The sequence below is a fragment of the Pelodiscus sinensis genome, chromosome 24 (assembly GCF_049634645.1).
Source record: "Pelodiscus sinensis isolate JC-2024 chromosome 24, ASM4963464v1, whole genome shotgun sequence".
Lineage (NCBI taxonomy): Eukaryota > Metazoa > Chordata > Testudines > Trionychidae > Pelodiscus > Pelodiscus sinensis.
Genome location: NC_134734.1, coordinates 8,777,721 through 8,803,306, shown reverse-complemented (window position 1 = coordinate 8,803,306; position 25,586 = coordinate 8,777,721). Strand labels below are relative to the sequence as shown.

Here is a 25,586-nt window from a genome sequence, read left to right as displayed (position 1 = left end):
GGAGGGGGGGCTATGAGGAGTCTGGGGTGGCATCCACCCCACCCCAGACCCCTCATAGCCCCCCCTTCTGATAGTCCGGCATATCTGATAATCCGGCACCCCCTGGGTCCTAAAGGTGCCGGATTATCGGAAGTTTACTGTAATACAAATAAATAATATCTAGATCTTCTGTAGCACTCCTCATAAGAAATTTCAGTGTTTTACAAAGGAAGTCAGCATCACTAGTCCTATTTTACCGGTGTGCAAACTGAGAAACAGAGCAGGGAAGCAATTTGTCCGAGGTCATCAAGCAGACCATGTTTCCTGAGTCCCAGCAAGCAGCTCTATTCATGCAGCCACACTGCCATTGCTGCAGCAGTTACATTTTGCATGCCCCAGGTTAAGCATGTGCTTGAGTTTTTAGAGGATCAAGGCCAGAGATTTATTTGCTTTAAGGCCAGTAGGGAGCATTATGCTCACCCAATCTGATCTTATGCCTAATACAAGTTGTGAATTGCCACCAAGTGATTCTCCTGCATTGAGCTAGTTAGTAAACAGAAAGGCAGGCCAAGCCTAAACTAGGAAAGTTATGCACTGCTGATAACCACTGATTTTTGCTAGCACAGCTCAGGACTGAAGTCATTCAAAAGTCAGCCTGAAATTCAGGGAAGTTTCCATCTTTATAACTCCAAACTAGGACCTAAATTTGAAAACACACACACAAATATTTCTGTAGGAACCTTACAGTGCTATGGGACTGATTCTTTGGGAGAAATAACTTTCCATAACCTCAATTTCATGATTCCTTGTTTCTGACCGAAATGATTTCTCACAGTCAACATAAAGTGAGGGGTGGCGACACTTAATTTGCATGAAACTTAATGTGCTTTGGCAGGTTGAAATATACCAGCACGTGTGATTGTGACATGGTGGCCTTGTTTTGACATGCCAAAGAAACAAAACTGTCTTAGTTGGGCCAGAGCCAGATCCTCAGCTGGTATAAAAAACCCTCCCTCCCTCAAGGAAGCAATGTTAATTTACTCCAACTAAGAATCAGGACTCATTATGTTTTTAAACCGCTAAAATCCTAGCTTTCCAGTGTGTTGAGGACATATTTTAGTTAAAGTATTTCCTGTTAAAAGGGACAGGAGAAATATCTACAAAATGTCTGGCTCATCCAAATAAATATTTCATAGGGCACCAATTTAGCTGTTTTCATTTTAGGCTTCATTTGATCAGCTGTCCTGGGGTTGCTTAAGAGGTCCAGTGGACTTACCCATGCACTCTTGCAAGGACTTCTGCAGCGCTCGCTGGACGATTTCCTCAAAATGCAAGTCAGTGAGGTGACACGTCTCCTACAAACAGTTGCACAGGTGCAGTGACAGACAAACAGCAGGACCCGTAATAACTGGACTTAACTCTAATAGCGATCCAATGGTTTTCTTTTCATTAAGCACATTTAGACTTGCTCTATTCTGTTAGGGCATGCCTACACAACAGGACTAAAGCCAAAATAAGCTACGCAACTTGAGTTATGTCAATTGCGTAGCTTAAATCGAAATAGATTTTGACACTCTGCACAGCAGGAAGTCTGAAAAAGAGCACGCTTCATCCAACTTCCCTTACTCCCCGTAAAATGAGGGTTACAAGAGTCAGAGTAAGAAGTCCTCCAGCTCAACATTATTTCAATATTATGTCGAAATAACCTCTTGCTGTGTAGACACAGGCTATGTTATTTCAGAATAATGTTAGTTATTCCAAAATAACGCTGCTGTGTAAATACGGCCTTAGGGTATGTCTACACTGCCACCATAGTTCGAACTAGGGTGGCTAACGTAGGCATTCGAACTTGCAAATGAAGCCCGGGATTTAAACATTTGCATGTTCCTGGGCCATTTTTAAATGCCCCATAGTTCGAACTACCTGCCCGCAGCTACACGCGGCACGGACTAGGTAGTTCGAATTAAAGCTCCTAATTCGAACTACTGTTACTCCTCCTGCAATGAGGGAGTAATGGTAGTGTGAATTAGGAGCCTTAATTCGAACTACCTAGTCCGTACCTCGTGTAGCCGCGGGCAGGTAGTTCAAACTCCGGTGCATTTAAAAATGGCGGCGCCCGGGAACATGCAAATAAAGCCCGGGATATTTAAATCCCGGGCTTCATTTGCAAGTTCGAATGCCTACGTTAGCCACCCTAGTTCGAACTATGGTGGCAGTGTAGATATACCCTTGGGCCGTGTCCACACTCAGGGGTTCTTTCGAAAAAAGTACCCTTTTTTCGAAAGAACTTCCCCTGCATCCAGACTCAAGCCGCGTTCTTTCGAAATTATTTCGAAAGAACGCGGCTTTTCTTTCGATGGCGGTAAACCTCGTTTCACGAGGAAGAACGCCTTCCTTCGAAAGTTCCTCTTTCGAAGGAAGGCGTTCTTCAATGTAAAGAGGCCGTCTTCGAAAGAGAGCATCCAGACTCGCTGGGTGCTCTCTTTCGAAAAAGCGGATTTCCTCTATCGAAAGATCCGCCTGCAGTCTAGACGCGATCTTTCGAAAGAGGCTCTTTCGAAAGATGCTTTCGAAAGAGCCTCTTTCGAAAGAAGCCTGCAGTCTAGACACAGCCTTAGAGAGTAAACTCAGGGATGCCTCTGCACTCTGAGTTGTTTTCATGATATTGGGCTTATGAGATTGCTTTTAAGGCTATATAACAACATGCTTTGCTAATTGTTACTTTCAGTCACAAGCTGGGACATTACTATTAACAGTGCTGTCAGAGAGACACTTCAAATCCTAGGAAATAATATTATTAATATTTAATGCAACTACTTAGCACTTTTCCTACTGAAAGCACTTTGTATGCTTTAAGTCTCAGAACATCCCTTGCAGGGTAGGTTATTTGTTTTGGGGTACACCCCAAGTGTGAGATTAGGTTCCCATACAGGAAGAGGCAATCCCCACTCCAAAGATTATACAAACTAAATAGATAAGAAAGGGTGTATTGTTATCCCTTTGTTACAGGTAGAAAACTAAGGTACAATGAAATGGAAGGCCCGATTTTCAAAGGTAGCAAGGAGGGAGCCTAAAAATACACATACAACTTTTTAGAGGCTTAGATACTTATACACAGCTGGCTCAGAGTCACTTTCTACTCCAATAGTGGGCAAACTGTGGTCAACGGGCCACATGCAGCGCACTGGGGCTCCACCTACAGCCCTATAGACCCCCTTCTGCCCTCCTCCCCCATGCACCTCTTGCATACTGGGGCACCAGAGCCCCACAGTTCCTACACCTCCCCCTTCTTCCCAGCACTTTCAGAGCACCCCGAATTGCCTGTACCCACTCCTTTCCCTCCCCAGAACTGGAAAGCCACAAATCAGCCGTTCGCTGCTGTTCAAGCTCTGGGAAATAAGGGGAGGAGCAAGGACAGAGCAGGGTAGGAAGTGTGGGGCTCCGATGCCCCAGTCCACAAGAGGCAGGGGGCGAACAAGATCTGTGGGGCTGCAGGTGGAACCGCAGTGGGCCATGGGCTGCTGCAACCCACTGAGATGAAGGAGGGCCACACTCATGTGGCCCACTCACTGTTCTTGGTTGCCCATCGCTGTTCTACTCAGTGATCCCAAATCTGAGAAAAATGAGGGAACAACAGTTCTCTGAATGACCAGGGGATTACAGAAGACACCTTGTCAAAGCAAAATCTGTGCCTCATTTTTTAGCATTCCACGTTTGCACCTAATCTTGGTGTCTACTTTTTTAAGGGAATTTTGAAAATTCAGAAAGGGTACAGAGAATAGCCACAAAAATTATCTGGGAGCTGGGGAACAGGGCCTTGCAGTGACAAACTTTAAAATCTTAAAGTTAAGTTTATCAAAAAGAAGATCAAGAGATGATTTGATCAATACTTTAATGCGGAGAAAATACTAGATAATAAATGGCTTTTTATTCTAGTGGAAGAATGCAGAACAAAAAAAAAAAAGCCCAATGGCTGGAATTTAAAGTCACACACGTTCAAATGAGAAATGAGGCATAATATTTTTAAGCAGTCTAGGTGAACAAACTCCCAAGTGCAGAGGTGAAGCCTCCATTTCTAGAAACCTTCTAAACCAGACTGTAGACTTTATGGAAGATGCTTTAGTCCCACACATATGATTAGGCTCCATACAGTGAACATGTGTGAAATTCTATGGTGTTATATGGAAGGTAAAGCTAGATAATCTAATCGTCTCTTTTGGTCGCAGAATCTATGAGATGGAGTGAGATTCTTCATATAACAACACACCAATAGCTCAGGGATGAACAGGAATATCAAATGAGCACAAGAGATCAAATCCTGAAATGCAATTGAAAGTCCATCCTGACCCAGGATAGACACTGGGTAGGGTCTGGCTTTTCTTCAGACTTTGACAACACTTTTTGGGTCAATGAAGTCAGTCATTTAATTGAAAATAGCAATGTTAGAATCATTAAGTTAGAGTTTAAGGTCCTAAAGCTGGAGTGGGGAACTTTTTTTCAGTCAGGGGACACACACAAGTGAGAAGCAAACAAAAAAAACCCCAAAAAACTATCCCTGACTGACGTTGCCCCCGACTAAGGAGAAAGACACTTCCCACATTCCCCTCGCACACTAGAGCTTAAGGGGACATGTCCAAGTTAGCAGGTTTTGTGTGCTCCAGCCTTACAAGGGAGATGGCTGCAGTCCTCTCTAAAAAAAAGCATGCCAAATGCTCGACTGGTATACTGCAGCTAGGCTGATTTACACCAAATTTATCCCACAGATCTGAGTTTGAGGAAAGGGCCGTCCTATGAGTATATGAAAAAATGTATTTAGAAAGTGGTGTAATAGTGTTAGCCATTTCCTGTGTCCATCTTTTTAGCCTGCAGCGACTCTGCAATGTTGTTCCTTCATCCAGGCTCCTCCATAACTTCATAAGGGCTCATGTCCAGTAATAACACCCCCCTTTTGTTGGGTCAGGTTTATTCACATAAGGTCTCTTTCACCCTGGTCCCACACATAGAGCAGACATTGAGATCTGTCTTACTGATCCTTCCTGTCCTAGTCTTCTCTATGGGTCTCCTTCGATAGTGGTGTCTCATCTGCCTTCCCAAACTCACGGCCCTGCAGGAGCCTTTTATGCCAGTATCTGCAGGCATGTTCCAATACCCACCTGTGAACCCTTCTCTCTCCAAAACTTCTTATATATCCCAGGCCTGATGGGGTCCCTTTGCATTTCCCGCACTTGGGGAGAAGAGTTGGCTATTGGAACAGGCTGAGCTGAGCCCATCTCTCCTTAAAAGGACCCACCACCCTGTGACAGGGAGCAAATAAAGATTGTTGTGTCATGATCTATTTAGCAAATGATTCATGGATTCATACAGGGTACATCTACACTAGCCCCCTAGTTCAAACTAGGGAGGCTAATGAGGGTGACCGAAATTGCAAATGAGGTGCGGGATTTAAATATCCCGCGCTTCATTAGCATGTTCCCAGGCGGTCGCCATTTTGGAAACTGACTAGCCCGGAATAACTGCCTGCGTCTACACGCAGCAGTCAAATGGGAGTTCGAAGTAAACCCCTAAATCGAATTAGCTGTTACTCGTTGTGGAATGAGGTTTAACAACTAACTCAAGTGAAGGGGTTTACTCCGAACTCCCACATTTTCAGGCCAGAACCATTACAATCCTCCTCTCTAATCTGACCTACATAACACAGACCAAAGAATGTCCACAAATTATTCTTGCATCAAAATCAATATTTCTGTTTGAGCTAGAATGTATCTTTTAGAAGTATAAATAATCCTCATTGTGAAAAGTATTAATTCTCCATGTGACAGAGAAACCATCATGTCCCTACATCAGTGGTTCCAATGGTTTCATCAGGGGTTCCTCCCTGTTAAAATGCTGCACCTTATTTCCAGTCTGAATTTGTGAAGCTTCAACTTCCAACCATTGGATCTTGTTTCACTTTTGCTTACTACTTTGAAGAACCCGTAAACAAATATTTAACTGTAGAGACTTCAATCATGTTCTGCCTTTTCCTGCCTCATACCACACAAAAATACAGAAAGCCATGGAAGAGGACTAAAAACAATGCTCAGACTGGAAATGTTGATGTTTGCTCATCTCAAAGAACATCAGTTACAGGAAGGTGAGTAACCTCCTCTTCGAGAGAGAGACATCCCTGGGGGTGCGCCACAGTGGGTGACTGCAAAGCAATACATGTTATGGAGTCAGGGACTTCTGATCAGGTAAATATGCTATTTGTAAAACAGCTTTTGCTAATCTAGTATTATGGAGAGGTCCCAAGTTAAGTGCATAATGTTTTGCGAAGGTGTGTTCTGATGCCCACGTAACTGCTGCGCATATGTCATTGATGGGAACTTTTCTGAGGTAAGCAACCAAGGTGGCAACCGCTCTCATCGAGTGTGCCCGGATTGAGGTAGGTGGTGGTAAGTTATTAAGTGAATAACATGTAGCAATGCAGTCAGAGATCCAGTGTGATAATCTTTGTGATGATATTTGACTCCCTCTGTTATGATTGGCAATGGAAACAAAGAGTCATGGAGATGACCTGAATGGTTTTGACCTGTGGATATAGAAGGAGAGCGCCCTCCTGACGTTCAGGGTATGCATTTGTGTTTCAAACGCATTGGCATGAGGTTTTGGGAAGAATACAGGTAAGTGTATGGTTTAGTTAAGGTGGAAAGAAGAGCGCACCTTGGGCATGAACTTGGGATGTGGTTGCAGGGAGATTTTGTCCTTGAAAAAGATGGTAAATGGTGGGTCTGCCATTAGGGCGCCCATCTCCCCCACTCTACATGCTGAGGTTATTGCCACCAGGAAAGCTGTCTTCACGGTTAGGTGGAGTAAGGAAGATGTGGCCATCAGGTCAAATGGTGGTTTTGTGAGTGTTGTTAATACCATGTGCAGGTCCCATAGTTCCCTAGAGGCTGCGATATCTGGGGATAGGGCCTGTAGCCCTTTTAGAAATTGCTTAGTAGTGTCATCCACAGGCGTATGGAAGGTTGTTATTGCTGCCAAGTGGACTTTGATCAAGCTGAGGAAGAGTTGTGCTTGCTTGAGATATAGTAGGTACTCTAGGATTGTGGGAAGCGGAGCATCGTGGGGTGGGGTGTTGTGGGCGGCTGCCCAGTGTGTGAAGCGGTTCCATTTATTAATGTATGTTTTTCTCACTACAGGAGCCCTGCTGTGTAGGGGTATATCTACACTACAGCGTTATTTCAAAATATCTTATTTTGAAATAGTTAATTCAAAATACGTTATTTTGAAATAATGCATCTACACATAAAATGCATTTTGAAATAGCATTTTGTAGACAAGGAAGCAGGGAAACCTGAGAACCGGCTGTCCGGGGGCGGAGGGGTGGAGCCCTTTAAGCACAGACCTCAGTTAGCCTCAGGCAGCAGCCCCACACAGTAAGTCCTGACCTGGTGCCCTGCCGGAACTGGTTCCGGCCAGCCTTAAATGCGATTCAGAGTCCACTCAGTGTGGACGCACTATTTCAAAATATCAAAATATTTCTCCTGCAATGAGGTTTAACAGGTAGTTCGAAATAGGGCTTTATTTCGAACGCCCGTTTCACTGCCGCGTGTAGACACGGGCAGTTATTCCGGGCTTGTAAATTTCAAAAAATGGCGCCCGGCCGGGAAGATGCAAATTAAGTGCGGTATATTTAAATCCTGGGCTTGATTTGCAATTCTGAATGCCTACATTTGCAGCCCTATTCCGAAATAGGCTGCAAGTGCAGATACCTTAAGAGATGGCCCAAAAATGAAGATCTGGATTTGGTTCTGTACTTCAACCTCTTCCAGCAGTTTGGTGTTATCTGAGATAACTCAGCTCTGTAGGGCCTGGTCTACACCAGCTTAAGGTACGCCATCCAACTATGCAAAATCTGTAGCTAGATGAGGCTAACCTTAAGCCGAGCTGCCGCAGCATCTACACTGTGGGAGGCCAACAGGAGCACATGTTTATGTCAGCTTCCCTTACTTTTTACAGGATGAGAAGTACAGGATGCCAGTGGTGGCTGCCCTCAGTGTTCAATTTGGGGGTCTACACTAAATCCACTAAATCGAATGCTAGAAAATCAACATAACAGATATGCCCTAACATATTATGAAATATCATAATGAAAATAAAATCAGAATACTTCTTTATGTAATATATTTGCTTTATTTTTATTATCAGTTCAGTTATACATTAATACATAAATGTATGTATTCTGTAGAGGATCTGTCATCCATGGGCAAAATTGAACTGTACTACTCACATAAAAGTCAGCTATGTTGTTAGGATGTGGGAGACATAACTCTAAATACTCTTGGGAGTTTGTGTCTGTTAAGTTGTCAGCTAGAGTGTTGCAGTAATATAGAAATGGGGGTATGTCTACACTACCCTCCTAGTTCGAACTAGGAGGGTAGTGTAGACATACCCTGGGTTATTTATTTAATAATAATAATATTAGTTTCGTTTGACCCAGACCCTACATCTGAAAATCAGTTGTACAACTATCAAAACTAATTATTTTCTTAATATGAAAGTGAAAATCTATCATTAATATTCTTTTTAGAACATGGTGACTTCTATCAATATGGGAAAGAGATCAAGAGACAGTGGTAGAAAGTACCCAAGTGGGAGTAAGAAGAGTGCTTTAAACAAGTATTTTAGCAGACCTGTTTCTACTGTTGAGCCAGAAGAGCTCATTGAAGATGCAGATATGGTTGAAAATTCTCCAGTAAAACATATGACACAGACAGAGAACAACAGCAGTGACGAAGAATTTGAAGAGCCAAATCAGTCTGAAGAAGACACTCAAGACAATCAAGGTGAAGAAAAGACTACAAATAGGGTTGTAACTGATGCTGAAGATACTGACGGTCAAGAATGCTTTTCTGATAATAAAGATGCGAGTGGTTTAGATCCAGAGCAGAAAGGCAACTTCAACTCTGCTGACCAAATAGAAATATCTGATGATCCTGCAACTTGGCCAGAATACATTACCCGGCATATCAGAGAGTATTTAGTAAAACAAGGGCCACCTAAAATTATTGTAGAAGATTTCCCTAAAAATAAGACTGGGAAACATTTTTCAAAGTTTCACTGCAAAAGGAAACTTTCAAATGGTGAAACCGTAACTCATCCATGGGTGATATACTCAGTGTCAGCCAACAAGATCTTTTGTTATTACTGTAAGATTTTTTGCTCTAATGTGGCAAGTTCACTAGCATGTAATGGTTTTAATGTCTGGTCTAATATTCATACAAGATTGGCCAAGCACGAAAACTCAAAAGGACATTTACAAGCTATGCTTAGTTGCTGCGACCTTCAGCAAAGGTTATCTGTTGAAAAAAACATTGACTCAATACAACAAAAACTTATTGACCAAGAAGCAAAATGCTGGCATCAAGTTTTTGAGAGACTAGTCGCTGTAATTCAGTTGCTAGCAGAACGAAACTTATCATTTCGTGGGTTTGACAAACGGCTGGGAACATCACACAAGGGAAATTTTCTTGGAGTTATTGAATTACTGGGAAAGTTTGACCCAGTGATGCAGGAACATTTACGAAGAATCCAGAAGTCAGAAATACAGGACCATTATTTAGGAAAAAACATTCAAAATGAATTTATTAGTATTGTAGGGGATTCCATAAACATGAAATAATAGCTCGAATTAAGGCTGTTAAGTATTTTGCTATTATACTGGACTGCACTTCTGACATTAGTCATCGAGAACAAATGTCACTGACAATTTGGTATGTGGCTGATGGTGTATCACCAATTATTCTGGCAGGAATATATGAACATTTCATTAAGTTCGTAGTAGTAGAAAGCAGCACAGGTGACTATTTGTACAATATCCTTTTAAGGGAACTCAAAGACCTGGGATTGGACATTGCAAATATCCGTGGGCAGGGCTATGACAACGGTGCAAATATGAAGGGAAACATATCAGGTGTACATGCATTATTTCTGAAAACAAACCCAAGAGCTTTTTTTATACCATGTGCATGTCACAACTATAATCTCATTTTGGGAGACATGGTCAAAACATATCCAGATGTGATGAGTTTCTTTGGAGCCTTGCAGCATATTTACAACCTTTTTTCTGCATCTACTAAAAGATGGACTATTTTTAGAAAACATGTTACAGGCCTTTCTGTAAAGCCTCTTTGACAAAACACAATGGGAATGTAGAATGCAAAGCATCAAAGCTCTGTGGTACCAAACAGGGAAGTTTTATGATGCACTCGTAGAGGTAGCAGAAACAATTGATGATGCTCAAGCAAAAAGTGATGCTGAATTGCTAGCTACTTAAATGAAGGATTATAAGTTTTTGGTTTTGCTAGTTTTCTGGCATGATTTACTTTTTCAAGTAAATTTTGTGAGCAAGGAATTACAGAGTGATACAATGGATGTTTCTGCAGGAATTTCTTCATTCGAAAAGCTTTGTAACTGGTTAAAAATATACAGACAGAAGGGTTTTCAAGAAGTGTTAATTGGTGCCAATGAACTTGCCAAAGATCTAGATGTGACTCCAGTTTTCCAGACTAAATGCTTGTGCAAACAAAAAAAACAATTTGAGTACGAGTTTGCAGACGAGCCTTTTCCTGATCCAAAAGAAGCTTACAGAATGCAGAGCTTCAATCAAGTATTAGACAAAGCTTTATAGTCACTTGAACCAAGGTTTGAACAGTTGCAAAAGCATGTGAGTTTATTTGGATTTTTATGCGAATTCAAAAATCTTCCCAAGGACACCATACGAAAATCTGCTGCAGATCTGGAACTCGCACTGACAGATGTGAAACTAGTGGAGGAAAACGAACAAGTTTCAACTGTAAAATCAGTTGACATAAAAGGCTACATGCTTTGCAAAAAACTGGAAGCATTACAGCCAATTCTTCCGTCTGATTATGGAAACCCCCTAAAAACGCTTCAATTTCTTGCATCTAATAACCAATCAACAGCATTCCCAAATTTATTTATAGCAATTCGAATATTACTGACTATTCCAGTAACTGTAGCCTCAGGAGAGAGGAGCTTTTCGAAGCGAAATCTAATTAAAACATATCTGCGATCAACAATGCAGGAAGACCGATTAAACAGTTTGGCAATCATGTCAATTGAATGCGAAGTAATGAAGAGCTTAGAGTTAGGCAATATACTGAAAGATTTTGATGAACAAAAAGGAAGGAAGATAAAGTTTTAAAAACATATGAGTGAGGTGTGCAATAAAGTCCCGCTTTGTTGCCTAGGCTAAGGGAATAATGATTCCAACATTCAAAATGGAGTCTGACAGGTTCCATTTTACATTTCATTTCACCTCAGAGCTGTTTTCCCACCAAAACCTAAAAGAGTGTGCACACTAAAAAGCTTTGCACCCTGTACTCTAGGCAGTGCACATGGTCCTACCACTCTGCACTCCTTCCCATTCTGATGTGCATGCATCCAAGCTGTGCACTCAGCCCCACTTTTCAGTGCACACACACCATATTTTGCACCCTACTCACTAATCCTGTTTTCCCGCCTTTAAATGTTTGGTTCTGAGGGGAACTCAGGTTCGTCTATCTGTCTGTAGTCTGGTTAGGTTTGTGTCTTCATTTGTCTTCCCTGTGACATTCCATCCTATGCCTGTGGATGTTTGGTTAGGGTTTTGAGGCCTAGCTCGTGGTGCTGTGGCAGCTCTGTGTGTGGGAACGCCCCACACAGAGGATTACTGGCAGGTGCCTATTGGACTGGAACTCTATTGCTCATCTACTAAACCCTGCCTACCGGACGGGTCTGTGAAGCTGAAGGGTTGACGGGAGCTTCATCCGGAGGAGCCAACCCACGGCAGAGACAAAGATCCAGGAAGTGTATCTGTTCCGCAGGACAGACCAGCGCTTCGAGGGATCTCCCTGCTTATCCTCTCCTAAGGCTTTCAATTAGCCAAGGGATTGTAGGTCGCAGGCATCAATCACCAGATCATCGCTTCAAGGGATCTCCCCTGCTGATCCTCTCCTAAGACTTTCAATTAGCCAAGGGATTGTAGGTCGCAAGCATCCATCGCCGTCTCCTATTCTGTGTAAAGTATACCCCTTTTGTGTATGGGACCTTTCTATCTTTCTTTCTTCTGGGATAGGGTGGGTTTGTTGCAGTTACTTGTTGCTGTGTGCCTTTAACTTTCAAATACATGGTTTGGCCCTAAACCTTGTCTGGCCTGATTTGTGATTCTCAGTCCAGCGGTGATAGATACGTAATACCAGGCCGAATCTGGCTTCTGTGTGGGGACAGCCTTAGGCTTTGATTAATTGCTTAGGCTCCACAGCAATTGCATACCTAAGTCTCCCAGGTAACAGCTTAACCAACTTGATATTTATAATATATGCCGCAATGTACCAAAACTTCTGTATGTGGTTGTGGCTTGTTGGTTGTGGTTTGTTGTGGTGGGTTTTTTTTCTCAACAAATCCTGGGTGGTGGGGGGCCCCGCCAAAACTGTTCGAATTAGGCCCCGCACTTCCTAAAGCCAGCCCTACTTGTGCCTCATTCTTCCCTCACATCCTTCCACTTACCCCTCCCTAGCCCCCTTCCTGGTGTAAAATAAAATACACATATTTTCATACATACAAACTCTCTTTATTTAACAAAACGGGGAGGGGAATGAAACTCTGGTGAGACTGGAGAAAGGAGGTGGGAGAAGGGAGTGAGAGGGTGGGAGAAGGGAGTGAGAAACCTGGGAGGAGGGAGATGGAAGGGGAAGCAAGGGGAAGAAGGGGGAGGGGAAGCTCAGGGCTCACGCTTGGGGGATCTCGCGAGGCCAACTGTCTCACAGCACCGCGGGTGCGGGGGCCTCGGTGTCCCTGAGGGGATGGGGAGAGGATGGAGGGTGTGGAGGAGGTGAAGGAAGAAGCAAGAGGAGAAGGAGTGGGAGGAGGAGCGGTAGCTAGGAAGGCAGCAGGTGCTGGAGCGGCAGGAGGCAGCACGCTCTGCACCAGGGTCTGCAGGTGCTGGCAAATGGTTTGGCTGTGTAGACGCTAGGAAAGTTATTTCGAAATAACGGCTGTTATTTCAAAATAACTTTGCTGTGTAGACATATCCAAGGAGGACGTTGCACACCTGTTGTGAGCACTGCAATTCTATGCCCATGAACCATCAAGGTACCTCACCTTGAGGTGGAGAGTTTGGAATTGAGGGTGAGGAGACGTGGTTCCCCATTGATAAAGTATGGCTGGATTGCATGGGAATGTGATCGGGAGATATCAGGCCATCCTGTGTAGGAGGAGAAACCATGGTTGTCGAGGCTAGCAGGGTACTATGAGGATGACTTTTGCTTTGTTCCTCTTTGTCCCTTTATAAGGATTCTGTTGAGGAGGGGAAAGGGGGGAAACGCATAAAGTAGGGGTGAATCTCTGAGGATGAGAGTGTCCCCAAGGGATTGCTTATCCATGTCCACTCTGGAGCAATACATTAGGCCTTTCTTGTTGGTTGTGGTGGCAAATAGGTCTATGTGGGTGTGACGTAGTGGGGGTACTTGCTGGGCTGTGGTGACCTCTGCTGTCTGGAGCAGGACCCAGCAGGGAAAACCTCACTATGCAAAGGTGATGCCAAACTGGTTGAACCAGATACCCCCCATAGAGAGGAACAAAGGAAGGTGGAGGCTGCCCTGGCTGGGGGGCAGGGCTGGAAGAGAGTGAGTTGAGTGGCGGGCTGGGAGCATGGAGGAGACAGCCTAGGGAAAGGGGCTGGAGTTTAGGGGCCCAGTCTCCCCCATCTCAAGGGGGCCTGAGGCATCCTAGCCCAGCTCTGTGACCAGATTCCATCTGTGCTGTGCTGTATCCTGGAGAGGCAATAACCTTCCTCTATTCCACCGGCTGGTGCAGTCTGTTTGTGCCATTTCGGGATGCAGGAGATGGGGGACCCCCAACGCGCCGTCACAGTGGGGATAACCCCATTATTTGAATATGTGTCTGAGAACGGCTAGCTCCCATTTGTGATCCTGGGGCAGGGCTTTGCTGAGGGCATCTGCTATTGTATTGAGGGCCCTGGGGAGGTGGCATGCACTTAATGTCTCATGCCAGGCACCAATTCCAGAGTGTGATGGCCTCCTTGCAGAGGGTTTGTAACCAAGCACCTCCTTGCCTGTTTATGTAGAACATACATGCCATATTGTCCATATATATTCTGATGTGGTATATGGAAGTAAATGATTGCATGCTAGTCGTACTGCTCTGAGTTTGAGGATGTTGATGTGAAGTGTGCATTCTGCTGAGGTCCAGAGGCCCTGAGCCGTGAGTCCTTTCATGTGAGTTCCCCACCCAGTGAGAGAGGCACTGGTGGTGATTACTACTGTGGGTTCTGGGCTTTGAAAAGGTATGCCTCTGTGAAGGTTGGACGGTTCTGTCCACCACTGTAGTGATGTCTTTACAGTGTGTGGGAGTGATAATGTTCTGTTCATGTGGTGTATGTGTGGCTTGTAGTTTAATCTGAGCCAGCACTGGATGCACCTCATAAAAAGGTGTGTGTTGGGAACTACAGGGTTGCATGATGCCATATGGCCTAAAAGTTGTAGGTAGTTGTGGACCATGACCGATGGCATCACACGAAGGGAATGTGCCAAATGGCTGATCCGGCTGGATCTGTCAGTAGGCAAGGAGGCCATGGTTGTGATAGAATCAAGATAGGTGCCAATGAATTGGATGGATTGGGTAGGCACGATAGTTGATTTGCTGTGGTTTACGAGAAGTCCTAGGGATTTGAAGCATCGTAGGGCCATTTGGGTGTGATGATGAGAATCGTGTCTGGTTCTTGCTTTGATCAGGCAGTTGACTATGTACGGGTAAATAGTGATTCCGCACTACCTGAGATAAGCAGTGACTGCTGAGAGGACTTTGAAGAAAACCCTGGGTGCTGTAGAGAGACCAAAGGGTAGAACCGTATATTGGTAGTGTTGTGAACCTAGGGTAAAACAAAGAAAACGTCTGTGAACTGGCTATATGGAGACGTTGAAATAAGCATCTAGTAGGTCGAGAGACGAAAACCAGTCACCCTGTTCCAGAGTCAGCAGAGTAACCATTTTAAATTTTTGCCTTTTTACATATTTGTTCAGCGCCCTCAAGTTGAGGATTGGGCGCCAAACACCTGTTTTCCTTTCTGTGAGGAAATAGTGAGTATAAAAGTCGGTTCTGTGGAATTCCAGAGGGACTGGTTCTATAGCTCCTAGATGGAGCAGATGGTCCACCTCATGTTGTAAGATGATCTCGTGAAGGGGTCCCTGAGGAGGGACAGGGTAGGTTGGTGTGGTGGGGGGAGAGAAAGGAAAGGGATAGTGTATCCTGAAAAAATTGTTTGTATTACCCACTTATCAGATGTAATGGCTTGCCATTGTTGTAAAAATGGTAGCAGGCGATCATGAAAGGGTTTAACTACGTTTTGGCCCTTTGGAGCAGGTAATGTGGTTTTCGGTCTCTCAACATCTGGTTCAAATTTTCTTATTTGGTTAGGATGGGCGGCTGGGAGTGTTGGTCTGGAAACAGTGGCGTTATTGTCTATTTCGACCGCATTGTTGGTAAGGGGGTTGATCCTGTCTTTGGTAATGATATGTAAATTGGGGGTATCTTCTTGGGTATAGTCGATACCTATATTGCCTTGTTCTCGTTCCAGGTGTCTGGATTCCCAGGGATAGTGTTGCCCTAAAGTTTTTCATTGAGTGCAAGATTTCGTTCGTTTTCGTGGGGAAGAGCTTCTCGCCTTCGAAGGGCAAATCCTCAACTGATAGTTGGATCTGGCATGGAAAGGCAGAGGAATTAAACCATGAAGCTCGTCGCATTACCACTGCCATGGCCGTTGTTCTCATGGCCGTGTCTGCTGCATCAAGGGCGGCTTGTAGGGCTGTGCATGATATTGTTTGGCCTTCTGCGATGATGGCCCTAAATTGTGCTCTTTTGTCATCAGATATTTCTTCAATAAAAGTGTTTAATTTTGCTAAGAAGTGCAGTGTAGTTAGCTAATCTCATTTGTAGAGTAGCCGAGACATACACCTTCTTTCCCAATGAGTCAAGCCTTTTATTGTCCCTCTCAAACAGGGTGGAGCGGTTCTGCTGTTTATTTTTCTGTTGAGTAGCATCCACAATCAGGGAATTGGGTGGTGGCTGAATGTAGAGAAATTCAGAGCCCTTGGGAGGGACATAATATTTGCGGTCTGCCTTTTTAAAGGTAGGTGGAATTGAGGCAGGTGTTTGCCACAACGTCTTTACGAGTTCGAGTATAGCCAGATTAATTGGCAGAGCAATTTTGGCAGATGGGGTCACCTAGAGGACATTTGTGAATTCATGGTTGGAGTCCTGTACTTCCTCCATGGGGATATTTAGGACGAGTGCGACTCTTTTAAAAAGAGTCTCGAAAGGAAGAAACATTCTCAGTATTATTAGAGGACAGTGGTGCAATGGCTTCATCAGTGTAAGATGGTGGGTTTGTGTGGGATAAAGCACCAGAGAGTGAGTTTGGTGACCCATGACATCGGTATCCTTTTTCCCTCTGCCCTTTTGAGATAATTGAGTGAGGGGAGAGAGAGCTCTTATCATGTGTTTAGTCTTATATGATCTCTTTTTATGCTGTTGCGGCCATTGGTTCCACATTTGCCACTGTGGAAAGTAAGGCATTGGTGGTGGTATCCACGGGTATGGAGCTCAAGGAGCCACTGGTGCTGTAATAAGATCAGGGTGAGCAGTGTTGCTAGAGTTTTCTGACCCCCTCCGTACATGGGGACAGATGAGTGAAAAGAGCGCTAACCCATCATCCTCCTCCGTTGATACGGAGAAGGGTGATTCTAAATAGAGAATGGGGAGTGAGGTTGTTTATCCTCACTCAGAATGGGGGAGTTCAGTGTTGCGGAGATCGCAAAGTGCCCGTGCTCCCTGTAAGATATATTGGGAGTTTGTGGTGTGGGGAGCTGTGCTCCTGTTGACATTAATGGCTGTGGCGCAATAGGAGCAGAGTGCGCAGCATGTGGAGTTGTCATGGGTAATGGCGGGGGAGAGGTGGTGCCATGTCAGCTGCTATGGTGCCATGGCAGGCATTTGAGGCGCCGATGTAATTTCTGAGGTGTAAATTAGTACCATGCTCAGTGCCGTGATATGAGAGACAGGCACGATGTGGCCTGTTGCCTTGGTTATCGCGCTCTGTGTAGCGCTTTTGTTGGTGATGTGCTGCTCGCCCGATATCCCTGGGTGGTCAAAAGTATTGAGGCAGCGTTTGTCAACATTATCTGACTCTCTTCCTGAAACATGCCTCTTAAGCGACTACTGTGGCAGCAAATGAGCCCTTCTCTTTTTGGGCTGTCCCCCTTGGCTGTATGGTTCTGCGCCGGGCTAGGATCAGAGGCAGAATGTTTGCCCTTGTCAGCTATTAACATTTTCAGGCGGAACTCTCTGTCTTTGCGTGTGTGCTTCTTGAGCTTTGCACAGTGAGGGCAGTCTCAATGTGAGTGTGTCCCAGGCACTTCACACATTCATCATGTCTGTCTGATGCTGGCATTGCATCATTGCAGAGTTTACAGCATTTAAAGCTGGGTGATCCCATACCACGGCAGTGTTGAAAGGGAATCAACTGACAAACAAAGTTGATTTTTAACTACTTCTAATAACTCTAACTAACAACTCAGAACTGGGGGCAGAAGAACTTGGATTTAACTAACTATCTAAATTTCCTTTCAGAAGAGCTGAGGTGAAGAGCACTGCGAGATTCCGTCTGAAGCTGGGGACGGCAGAAAGGAACTGAAGGGAAGGGGGCCGTGCATGCACAATGGCACCTGAGGGGACCACGCATACCGCATGCTACACATGCACAGCCCCAATACACTGCTAGCAGAAATCCATCAAGAGGTGCTGGGACACTCCAGCACCCACTGTGGAGTACCCCATGGATGCCTCTCGAAGAAGAACAACAGAGAAATGTGAGCAAAGGAACAGAAAGGCAAGGAGAGAGCAGAAAAAGCACTAGGAGCATGACCCCAAGAAAAAGCCGAGAGAGAGAGTTTTTGAGGCAGAGTGCTGATTGAAAAGAGGCTTCAAACTGTAAGAAAACAGATCCTGGATACAGGACTCTGTCCATTCTTCTTGTAAATAAACAGAATTGCATCATTAAAAAAACCCAACTCCATCACCACATGCTCCTCCTAACAGAAGCAGACCAATAGATACTGAATTTTGGCTAATCACTCAGGTCAAAAAGGGGTAACAGCTGATTATAACACAAACGTACCTACCTCGTAGCACTGATTTCTCATTCTAAAGCAAACAAGCCTGTGAAGCTCCAAATACTACTTAACACTTAGACCAAGGGACAATGGTGTGTCTTTATGATGGGTCCCAAATATACTACAAATGCAGAATCACTGTTAAATAATAATATATTTTAAAATCATTAAGCATATCTGTCTGGGAGGGTTTAGGTGCCAGTTATTAGAAATCCCACTATATAGGAACTAACGAAAGGAAGTTTTTATTCGTGTTATTAGTGTCTGGTATTAACTCACCTTAGTTGACGCTTTGCTTGAGTTCCTTTTGGCTCTCTTTTGTACATCTTCCTCTTCCTTTCTTACCTTTGATTTCTTCCACCTCTTCACATCAGTGTCTGAATTGTCCGCTTTCAGTTTTGTTTCGGTCGAGTCATCCGTCCCTTGGCTCAGCGGGTAGATTATCACCTCTTTTGCCCTCATGTCCTCTTTTTTTGCATGATGCTCAGGGCCTTCCCTCAGAGAAAGGACATGGGATTTTGCCAGCGGAGGGGCAAACATTTTCTTCATTATCTTCCCAACTTTATGCTGGAATTAAAGGAGGAAAGAAATACAAAATAGCAACCCACCACCAGTCAGAAGCACACATGACAGTGAAGCTCTGGTCTTATCAACACATAAAAGTTGTTCATCCATCCCTTGAGTATATAAATGTAAATTGATTTAAGAGGGCCATATTGATTTAAGCTGCATCCAGACCAGTTTACACCAATTTAACTGCCTCCTCTAGTATTTTACAGGAAAACTGGATCTATTTCTAGGAGACACTCTCAGATAGAAGCTAGGATAGTAGTAGAAATGTAGCCGTGTTAGTCTGGTCTAGCTGAAACAAAAAACAGGACTATGTAGCACTTTAAAGACTAACAAGATGGTTTATTAGGTGATGAGCTTTCGTGGGCCAGACCCACTTACTCAGATCAAATAGTGTAAGAAAATGGGCATGACCATATATACCAAAGGATACAATCAAAAAAATGAACACATATGAAAAGGACAAATCAAATTTCAGAACAGAGGGGAGATGGGGGGGGGGGGGGGGTAAATGATTTGTCCTTTTAATATGTGTTCATTTTTTTGATTGTATCCTTTGGTATATATGGTCATGCCAATTTTCTTAAATAAACCATCTTGTTAGTCTTTAAAGTGCTACGTAGTCCTGTTTTTTTAGGGACATGGTGCAGAAATTAATGGGTGAGGCCTGCGACAAGGAAGTCAGACTACACCAGTGGTTCACAAGCTATTTACTGTTGTGGACCACATATGTAGCTCTCTGCGTGTTATATGAGCCTCATCCATACATTATCTATACTATTTGTATGGCCCTGAAGAAGTCACATGGGCCACAGCTGTGTGCTGATTGGGCTGCAAGTTGAGAACCACTGGACTAGACCAGTGTTTCTCAACCAGTGGTATGAGTATCCTTGGGGTACTCAAGAGAAGTCTGGGGGGTACATCAACACAACTGAAATTTGGAGAAAACTGAATTTTTGTTTTAAGTTTTACAGCGCTTTATTATATTTGTACTTTTTATACCCAAACATTTCATCACCTGCACGGCTAAGATTAAGTTGTTTAAACAAATATGTTGCAATGGTAGAAAAAAACCTGGTGTGTCTGAAAACTGTAGGTACTGCGGGTACTTATAATTTTTTTAAAGGGGTACTTTATAAAAAAAGGTTGAGGAACACTGGACTAGATGGTCAAAATGATCTTTTCTGGACTTAGTAGCTATGAATCTATTAATCACAGAATAATAGAATACTAGAACTGGAAGGGACCTTGAGAGGTCATCAAGTCCAGTTCCCTGCCCTCATGACAGGACCAAGCACCATCTAGATCATCCCAGACAGATGTTTGTCTAATCTGCTCTTAAATATCTCCAATGATGGAGATTCCACAACCTCCCCAAGCAATTTATTCCAGTGCTTAACCACCCTGACAGTTAGGAAGGTTTTCCTAATGTCCAGCCTAAACCTCCCTTGCTGCAATCATTAAGATCATTGCTCCTTGTCCTATTATCAGAGGTTAAGGAGAACAGTCTTCTCCCTCCTCCTTGTAACACCCTTTTAGGTACTTGAAAGCTGCTATCTAGTCTCCTCTCAGTCTTCTCTTTTCCAAACTAAACAAACCCAATTCTTTCAGTCTTCCCTCACAGGTCTTATTTTCTAGACCTTTAATCGTTTTTGTTGCTCTTCTCTAGACCCTCTCCAATTTTTCCACTATGACCCCTAGATTAGCTAAATTTAGTTCTAAACTGGAGCATCCATTGTCTGAAAAATGCTTTATTTTCCATCATTTAAGTGTCTCTATTTCTCTGTTTGCCTGTGGCACATAGTGGCTAAGTGAATTAATTATTGTATGTTAATTAAAGTTAATGAGCCCGAATCTCAGTTTTACAGTAAGACCTCTAAACTTCTAGAATCTTTGTATAAATTACAATCATGCTCAAGAGCTTCACTAGTTGTTAGACTCCTCCTAGTCCAAAGACCTCTGCCCTACAAATGGATTAATTGCTAAAGTTATTATGCTTATATCAGTGTAAATGCAGAGGCGCAGTTAACTTACTGGAATTGCTTTGAATTTACACCAGAGGGCAATACTATGCATTCTTTGCACTGTGTTAGCACCAAGAGGATAGCTGCTGGACATGTGTAACAAAATGACGGAGTCTGTTCCAAAGGCCTCATAATCTAAAACCTCAATTCAACAAAACACTTAATGTGTGCTTAAACCCCAGTGAAGTGAATGGGAATTAAAGACATGTTTATATGCTTGGATGAGGAGGCAAAGGCTGCAGAAATTAGTGCTTTATGTTAGAACAAAGTTTGCCCCAACTGTTATCTAGATTGATGTTTAACACAGGAATGTTGTGAGGATTAAAGAGTTAATGTCTGCAAGGTGCTTTGAAGATTAAAAGAACAACATACAATAATTGCTATTATTATTTCAGTTTTGAAATCTGCCATTTTGGATAGAACACACTTTCCCTTCACCAGCACAATTCTTTGGACAAAGACCACAGGGGAGGTGAGTAAAAAGTCAGCCTAACTCTTCTCCCCGCAAACTTAAAAAGAAACTATTGATGATGCCTGCTCATAACTCTGCTGCTTCCGGCACTCTGATCACTAGGGCTACGTCTAGACTGGCATGATTTTCCGCAAATGCTTTTAACGGAAAAACTTTTCCGTTAAAAGCATTTGCGGAAAAGAGCATCTAGACTGGCACGGACACTTTTCCGCAAAAGCACTTTTTGCAGAAAAGCGTCCGTGCCAATATAGATGCGGTTTTGCGCAAGAAAGCCCCGATCACCATTTTTGCCATCGGGGCTTTTTTGCGCAAAATAGTTTTTAGCTGTCTACACTGGCCCTCTTGTGCAAAAACATTTCCGGAAAAGGGCTTTTGCCCAAACAGGAACGTCAAAGCATTTGTGCAAGAAGCACTGATTTCGGACAGTAGAACGTCAGCGGCCAGTGTAGACAGCTGGCAAATTTTTGCGCAAATTGCAGAAAAACTTGTCAGTCTAGACGCAGCCTAGGGGTATGTCTTTTGAGAGAGGAATGCAGTGTAGACGTACCCTATGCTACACATGCAGAGAAACACAGATGAAAAAACTGCATACCTTAGCTGAGTCAAGGGAAGTTTCAAACACAAGGTGCGCAGGTCTAAAGCCAGAATGGTCCAGTGTATTATTCTGTGTAGTAAGATGAGGGCCTGAAACAGTACCAAATTAGCTAGTGCATCTTCCTGCTGTGGGGAAAGAAACATAACTCAATATCACTAATAATATTACCTCTAATAGACTTACTCCCATGGCAAAAAATTCTGTTTACATGCCTCTTATTGACATTTTCCAAACCCCAGGGAACCAGATCCTCAGATGGTATAAGCAGCTGATTTACACCAGGTGAGAGTCTAAGGCATATGTATGGAAAGGGATTATGCACATGCCCTGCATCACTGGATCATGATGCTTGTGGTAGACATTAATACAGTCTGTAAGGCCAACTCTCCCCTTGCACTGGGTCTCTGCTTTGCACCATTATACTTCTATTGATTCTAGTGAAGTGTCTCCAGATGTACAACAGTTTGAGAGCAAAATCAGGTCCGGTATTGACTAGGAATGATGCCACTGCAAACACTGCGTAGAAAGGTGCATCCCGTGGCTGCTGTGTCATGTAAAATAGGGTGAAATTATATCCATGTTCAACTCCATTTCCACTGACCATCCTAATAAGAACAGGGGAGCCCTATCATCTTATCTAGGTAGCATCACTTTCTTTCCGTAAGTATGCATCTCCCATAAGACAACAACTAGAGAGGATGCAGTGTTTTGGACAATCATAGGTGATCAAAGTCCACATTGGCACCTTTGAGGAGGAAAAATAGCCATGATTTTATAGCTTTTTTGCCCTGAGTTGGTTACCATCTTGGTGCTTCTCTGGGCAGGATGGGAGGAGGCAAGCAGGCACCACACTGACACAGTTTTGGCATTCAGGGAAGACCACAACATTTTTATGTTGGTGTGGGTCACCTGCGCCAAACTGCCCCAGGAAGGCAAGCCAGGCAAGGGGAGGGGGGACCCAGCCTTTTCCTAAGGTAACTCCAGTGCAGGAAGACAATGGATACCCGTGTGGCACAGGTCTGGCCCAAGCTAGCGTCTCCCCATTAGCATCAGTAAGTGAGGCGGCTTTTGGCGCCTTTTCACCTTCCCCGCTCCCCGCGTTGGGTTCCTTTTCCCGCCTCCACGCGCGCGCACGCCCCTCAAGCCTCACCCGCCCCTAACAACCTCCCACAGAGCGGGTGGGGGAAGGCTCCAGAGCGCACGCGCGAACCTTTCAGCCGCGGCCGCCGCTCTGTCTCTGGGATGAATAAACTTGAAGCTCGCGACACGCGCAAACGCAGCCGTCTGAAAAGGGGGCGGGGCAAGGGCGTGCGCATTGGTCGAAACTATTGCGCACGCTCTTCTTGTCAGGCTGAGGATGGGGTGGTGTTGGTTTGTGCATGCGCATTCTCTCTGCGGCTGGGGGCTCAGTAGTAGCGGTGCTGCTGACATGTGATTTCAGAATGCACTGACCCAGTGGTCCCCAACCATTTGAGGTTGCCGGGCGCCAGGGGGCGTGGCCGTTCGCACGCTGGGCACCAGAGGACGGGGACACTTGCGCGCCCGGGGGCGCCCCCCCCCCCCCATAGCCACGCGCCCGGGGCGGCGCCTGGGGCTGGCGCTCCCCCCCCCCAGCCGCGCGCCTGGGGACGGCGCCCCCTGCAAGCCAAGTGCACCTTCTCTATCAGCTTTAGGTAGCACATTCTAATTGACTATTGACTATTTCTTTCCTTCTTTTTCTGCCTATAGAGATTGTGACACCAATGAATCTGTATAGGGAGTGGAGCTATATTATATTTATATGACCCTGAAAATCTGTGTATGGGCTAGCCCTGTATATGAACCCTTCAGATATGTGGACTGAGATACGGGACCTGCGGGTTTCCAAATGGATCGATCATCTATAGTTTAAACTCCAGGGACATTCATATATATTGATCATTTATGTTATGTGCTCCGCATGGATCGATATAGTTCATTAGACCTTATGCCATGGACTTGTTTTTTCTATATGGGTACGTCTACACTACGGGGGTTTTCCAGGATACCAGAGGTATCCAAGGAACATGTCTGCTCTTCTGCTTTTGTTTTGTGGAAGAGCCAACACACTCTTTCAGGGAGCCCTGTATACCTCATTTTATGAGGGATAAGGGCTCTCCTGAAGGAGGAGACTTTTCTGCCATTTGAACCTATCTAGACTGGACCAAATGGCAGAAAAGCCTCTTTCGGAAAAGTGATCAGAAATTTTGGCAATTTGCATAGCTTTTTCCAACAAAGGACTGTAGTCTAGACCTAGCCTGTGTGTTAGAGCAGTGTTTTCCAAACTATGGGCCATGGCCCGGTACCGGGCCTCAGTATGCCTGGTGGCTGCCGGCCGGCCTTAGGCCAATTTGACCGATTCGGTCGAATCGGGCCCCGCATCCCTGAACCCGGAAGTGCCGGCGAGTTATAGAGCCGGGGGCCCTGCTCCACCAATATGTGGAGCTTGGTCTCTCCTCCAGCTCTGCCTGGAGCTGGCCCTGACCCGTCCCTGCCGTGTGCGGCTCCTCCTCGCCAGCTGCTGCTGCCCATGTGTGGCGTTACACATGGGCAGGGGGGATGCCTGGGCATGACATGATGTCACAGCCCGGGATTTTAAAACTCTTTGGAGGCACATTGCAGGCTGCCTCCGGGTTCAGCCTCCGGGGCCTGAGCGCGGCCTCCAGCCCCACAACGTGGAAGGCAGAAGGCAGGGAACAGGCTTGTGCGGCAGCGGCAGCGGCAGCGGCGGTGGCGGGGAAGGAGAGGAGAGGAGAGGAGGAGGCACCAGGAAAGGGAAGGGGCTTGGGCTTGGGCGGAGAGGGATGGAAGGAGAAGGGGCTTGGGAGGGGAAGACACCAAGGGACAGGGTGCAGTAGAGACAAATGCCAGGGGGCCAAGTGCAGACAATGAGGGAAAGGGCAGGAGGGGATGTGTCAGTGGGAGAGGGGACAGGGTGATTCTGGGAGAAGAAAAGAGAGGGGAAGGGCATTGGGGACTGGAGGGGGAGGTGCTGGGAGAAGGCTTGAAAGAAGGGGTGGTCATGAGAAAGGTGGGGATGGAGCAAGGCATGTGTGAGGGCACAGAGGGGCAGGAGGAGAATGGGGCAGAGAGTGGTGAGGGGGTGGGTATCAGGGAAAAAGGGGGCAGGGCCAGTAAAGGAAGGGGGAGGCACCAGGAGGGTGCAGGGCTAAGGGAAGGTGCAGGTGCCAGGGGATTCTGGAGTGAAACAAGCTGGTTACTTGGCAGAAGGGCAGACACCTGCAGAAGAGGGACCAGCACCAGAGGAGAGAGGCAGGACAGGTGTGTAGAGGGAGGTGTTAGAAGAGGGGTAGCTCACCTGATCAGAGTGGGGCTATTGGAGGAGTGGGCATAGGGGGGAGAGAAGGGCTGGTGGAGGGGGGCAGGTCGCAGGAGGGCTGAGGGCACTGAGAAGGGCAGGAGTCAGGACAGCAGAGGAGAGTGAGGAGTTGGGGGGCAGCAGGCACCAGGGGAGATGATGGAGCAAGGAGAGGAGACATGGCAGCAGAGAGAAAAGGTAAAGGTTTATAAAATATTTATTAATAACTTAGTATGCTGCCCACAGCCAGTTTGTTTGCGCCCCACGGTGCAGTTTGGGTTTATGTGGGGATCAACATGTGGCCGGCAAGTGGAATCCAAAACAAAAAAGTAGTCAGTGTAATGATCTTCTGTTGATATGTATTTTAGTAGTT

The 25,586-nt window shown here is 45.1% G+C and overlaps 1 protein-coding gene across 10 annotated transcripts in view; it reads right to left on the bottom strand.

Annotated features, from left to right (window-relative positions):
• Positions 1-23,491, bottom strand: part of ZCWPW1 (zinc finger CW-type and PWWP domain containing 1) — a 111,354-nt gene extending 87,863 nt beyond the window's left edge. For 2 of the 10 annotated variants that reach the window (XM_075907298.1, XM_075907296.1), the window contains exons 1-4: positions 23,087-23,489; positions 21,874-22,001; positions 18,495-18,782; positions 1,256-1,334 (exon numbers count right to left, since the gene is read on the bottom strand). In XM_075907298.1, coding sequence (XP_075763413.1) covers positions 1,256-1,334; positions 18,495-18,764 — 349 coding nt within the window. In that variant the 5' untranslated portion in view covers positions 18,765-18,782; positions 21,874-22,001; positions 23,087-23,489. Of the gene's footprint in view, positions 1-1,255; positions 1,335-18,494; positions 18,783-21,873; positions 22,002-22,880; positions 22,996-23,086 lie in introns of those variants that run through there. The other 8 variants (XM_075907295.1, XM_075907294.1, XM_075907300.1 and 5 more) reach the window with 7 other exon arrangements.
• Between the last annotated feature and the right edge of the window lie 2,095 nt (positions 23,492-25,586).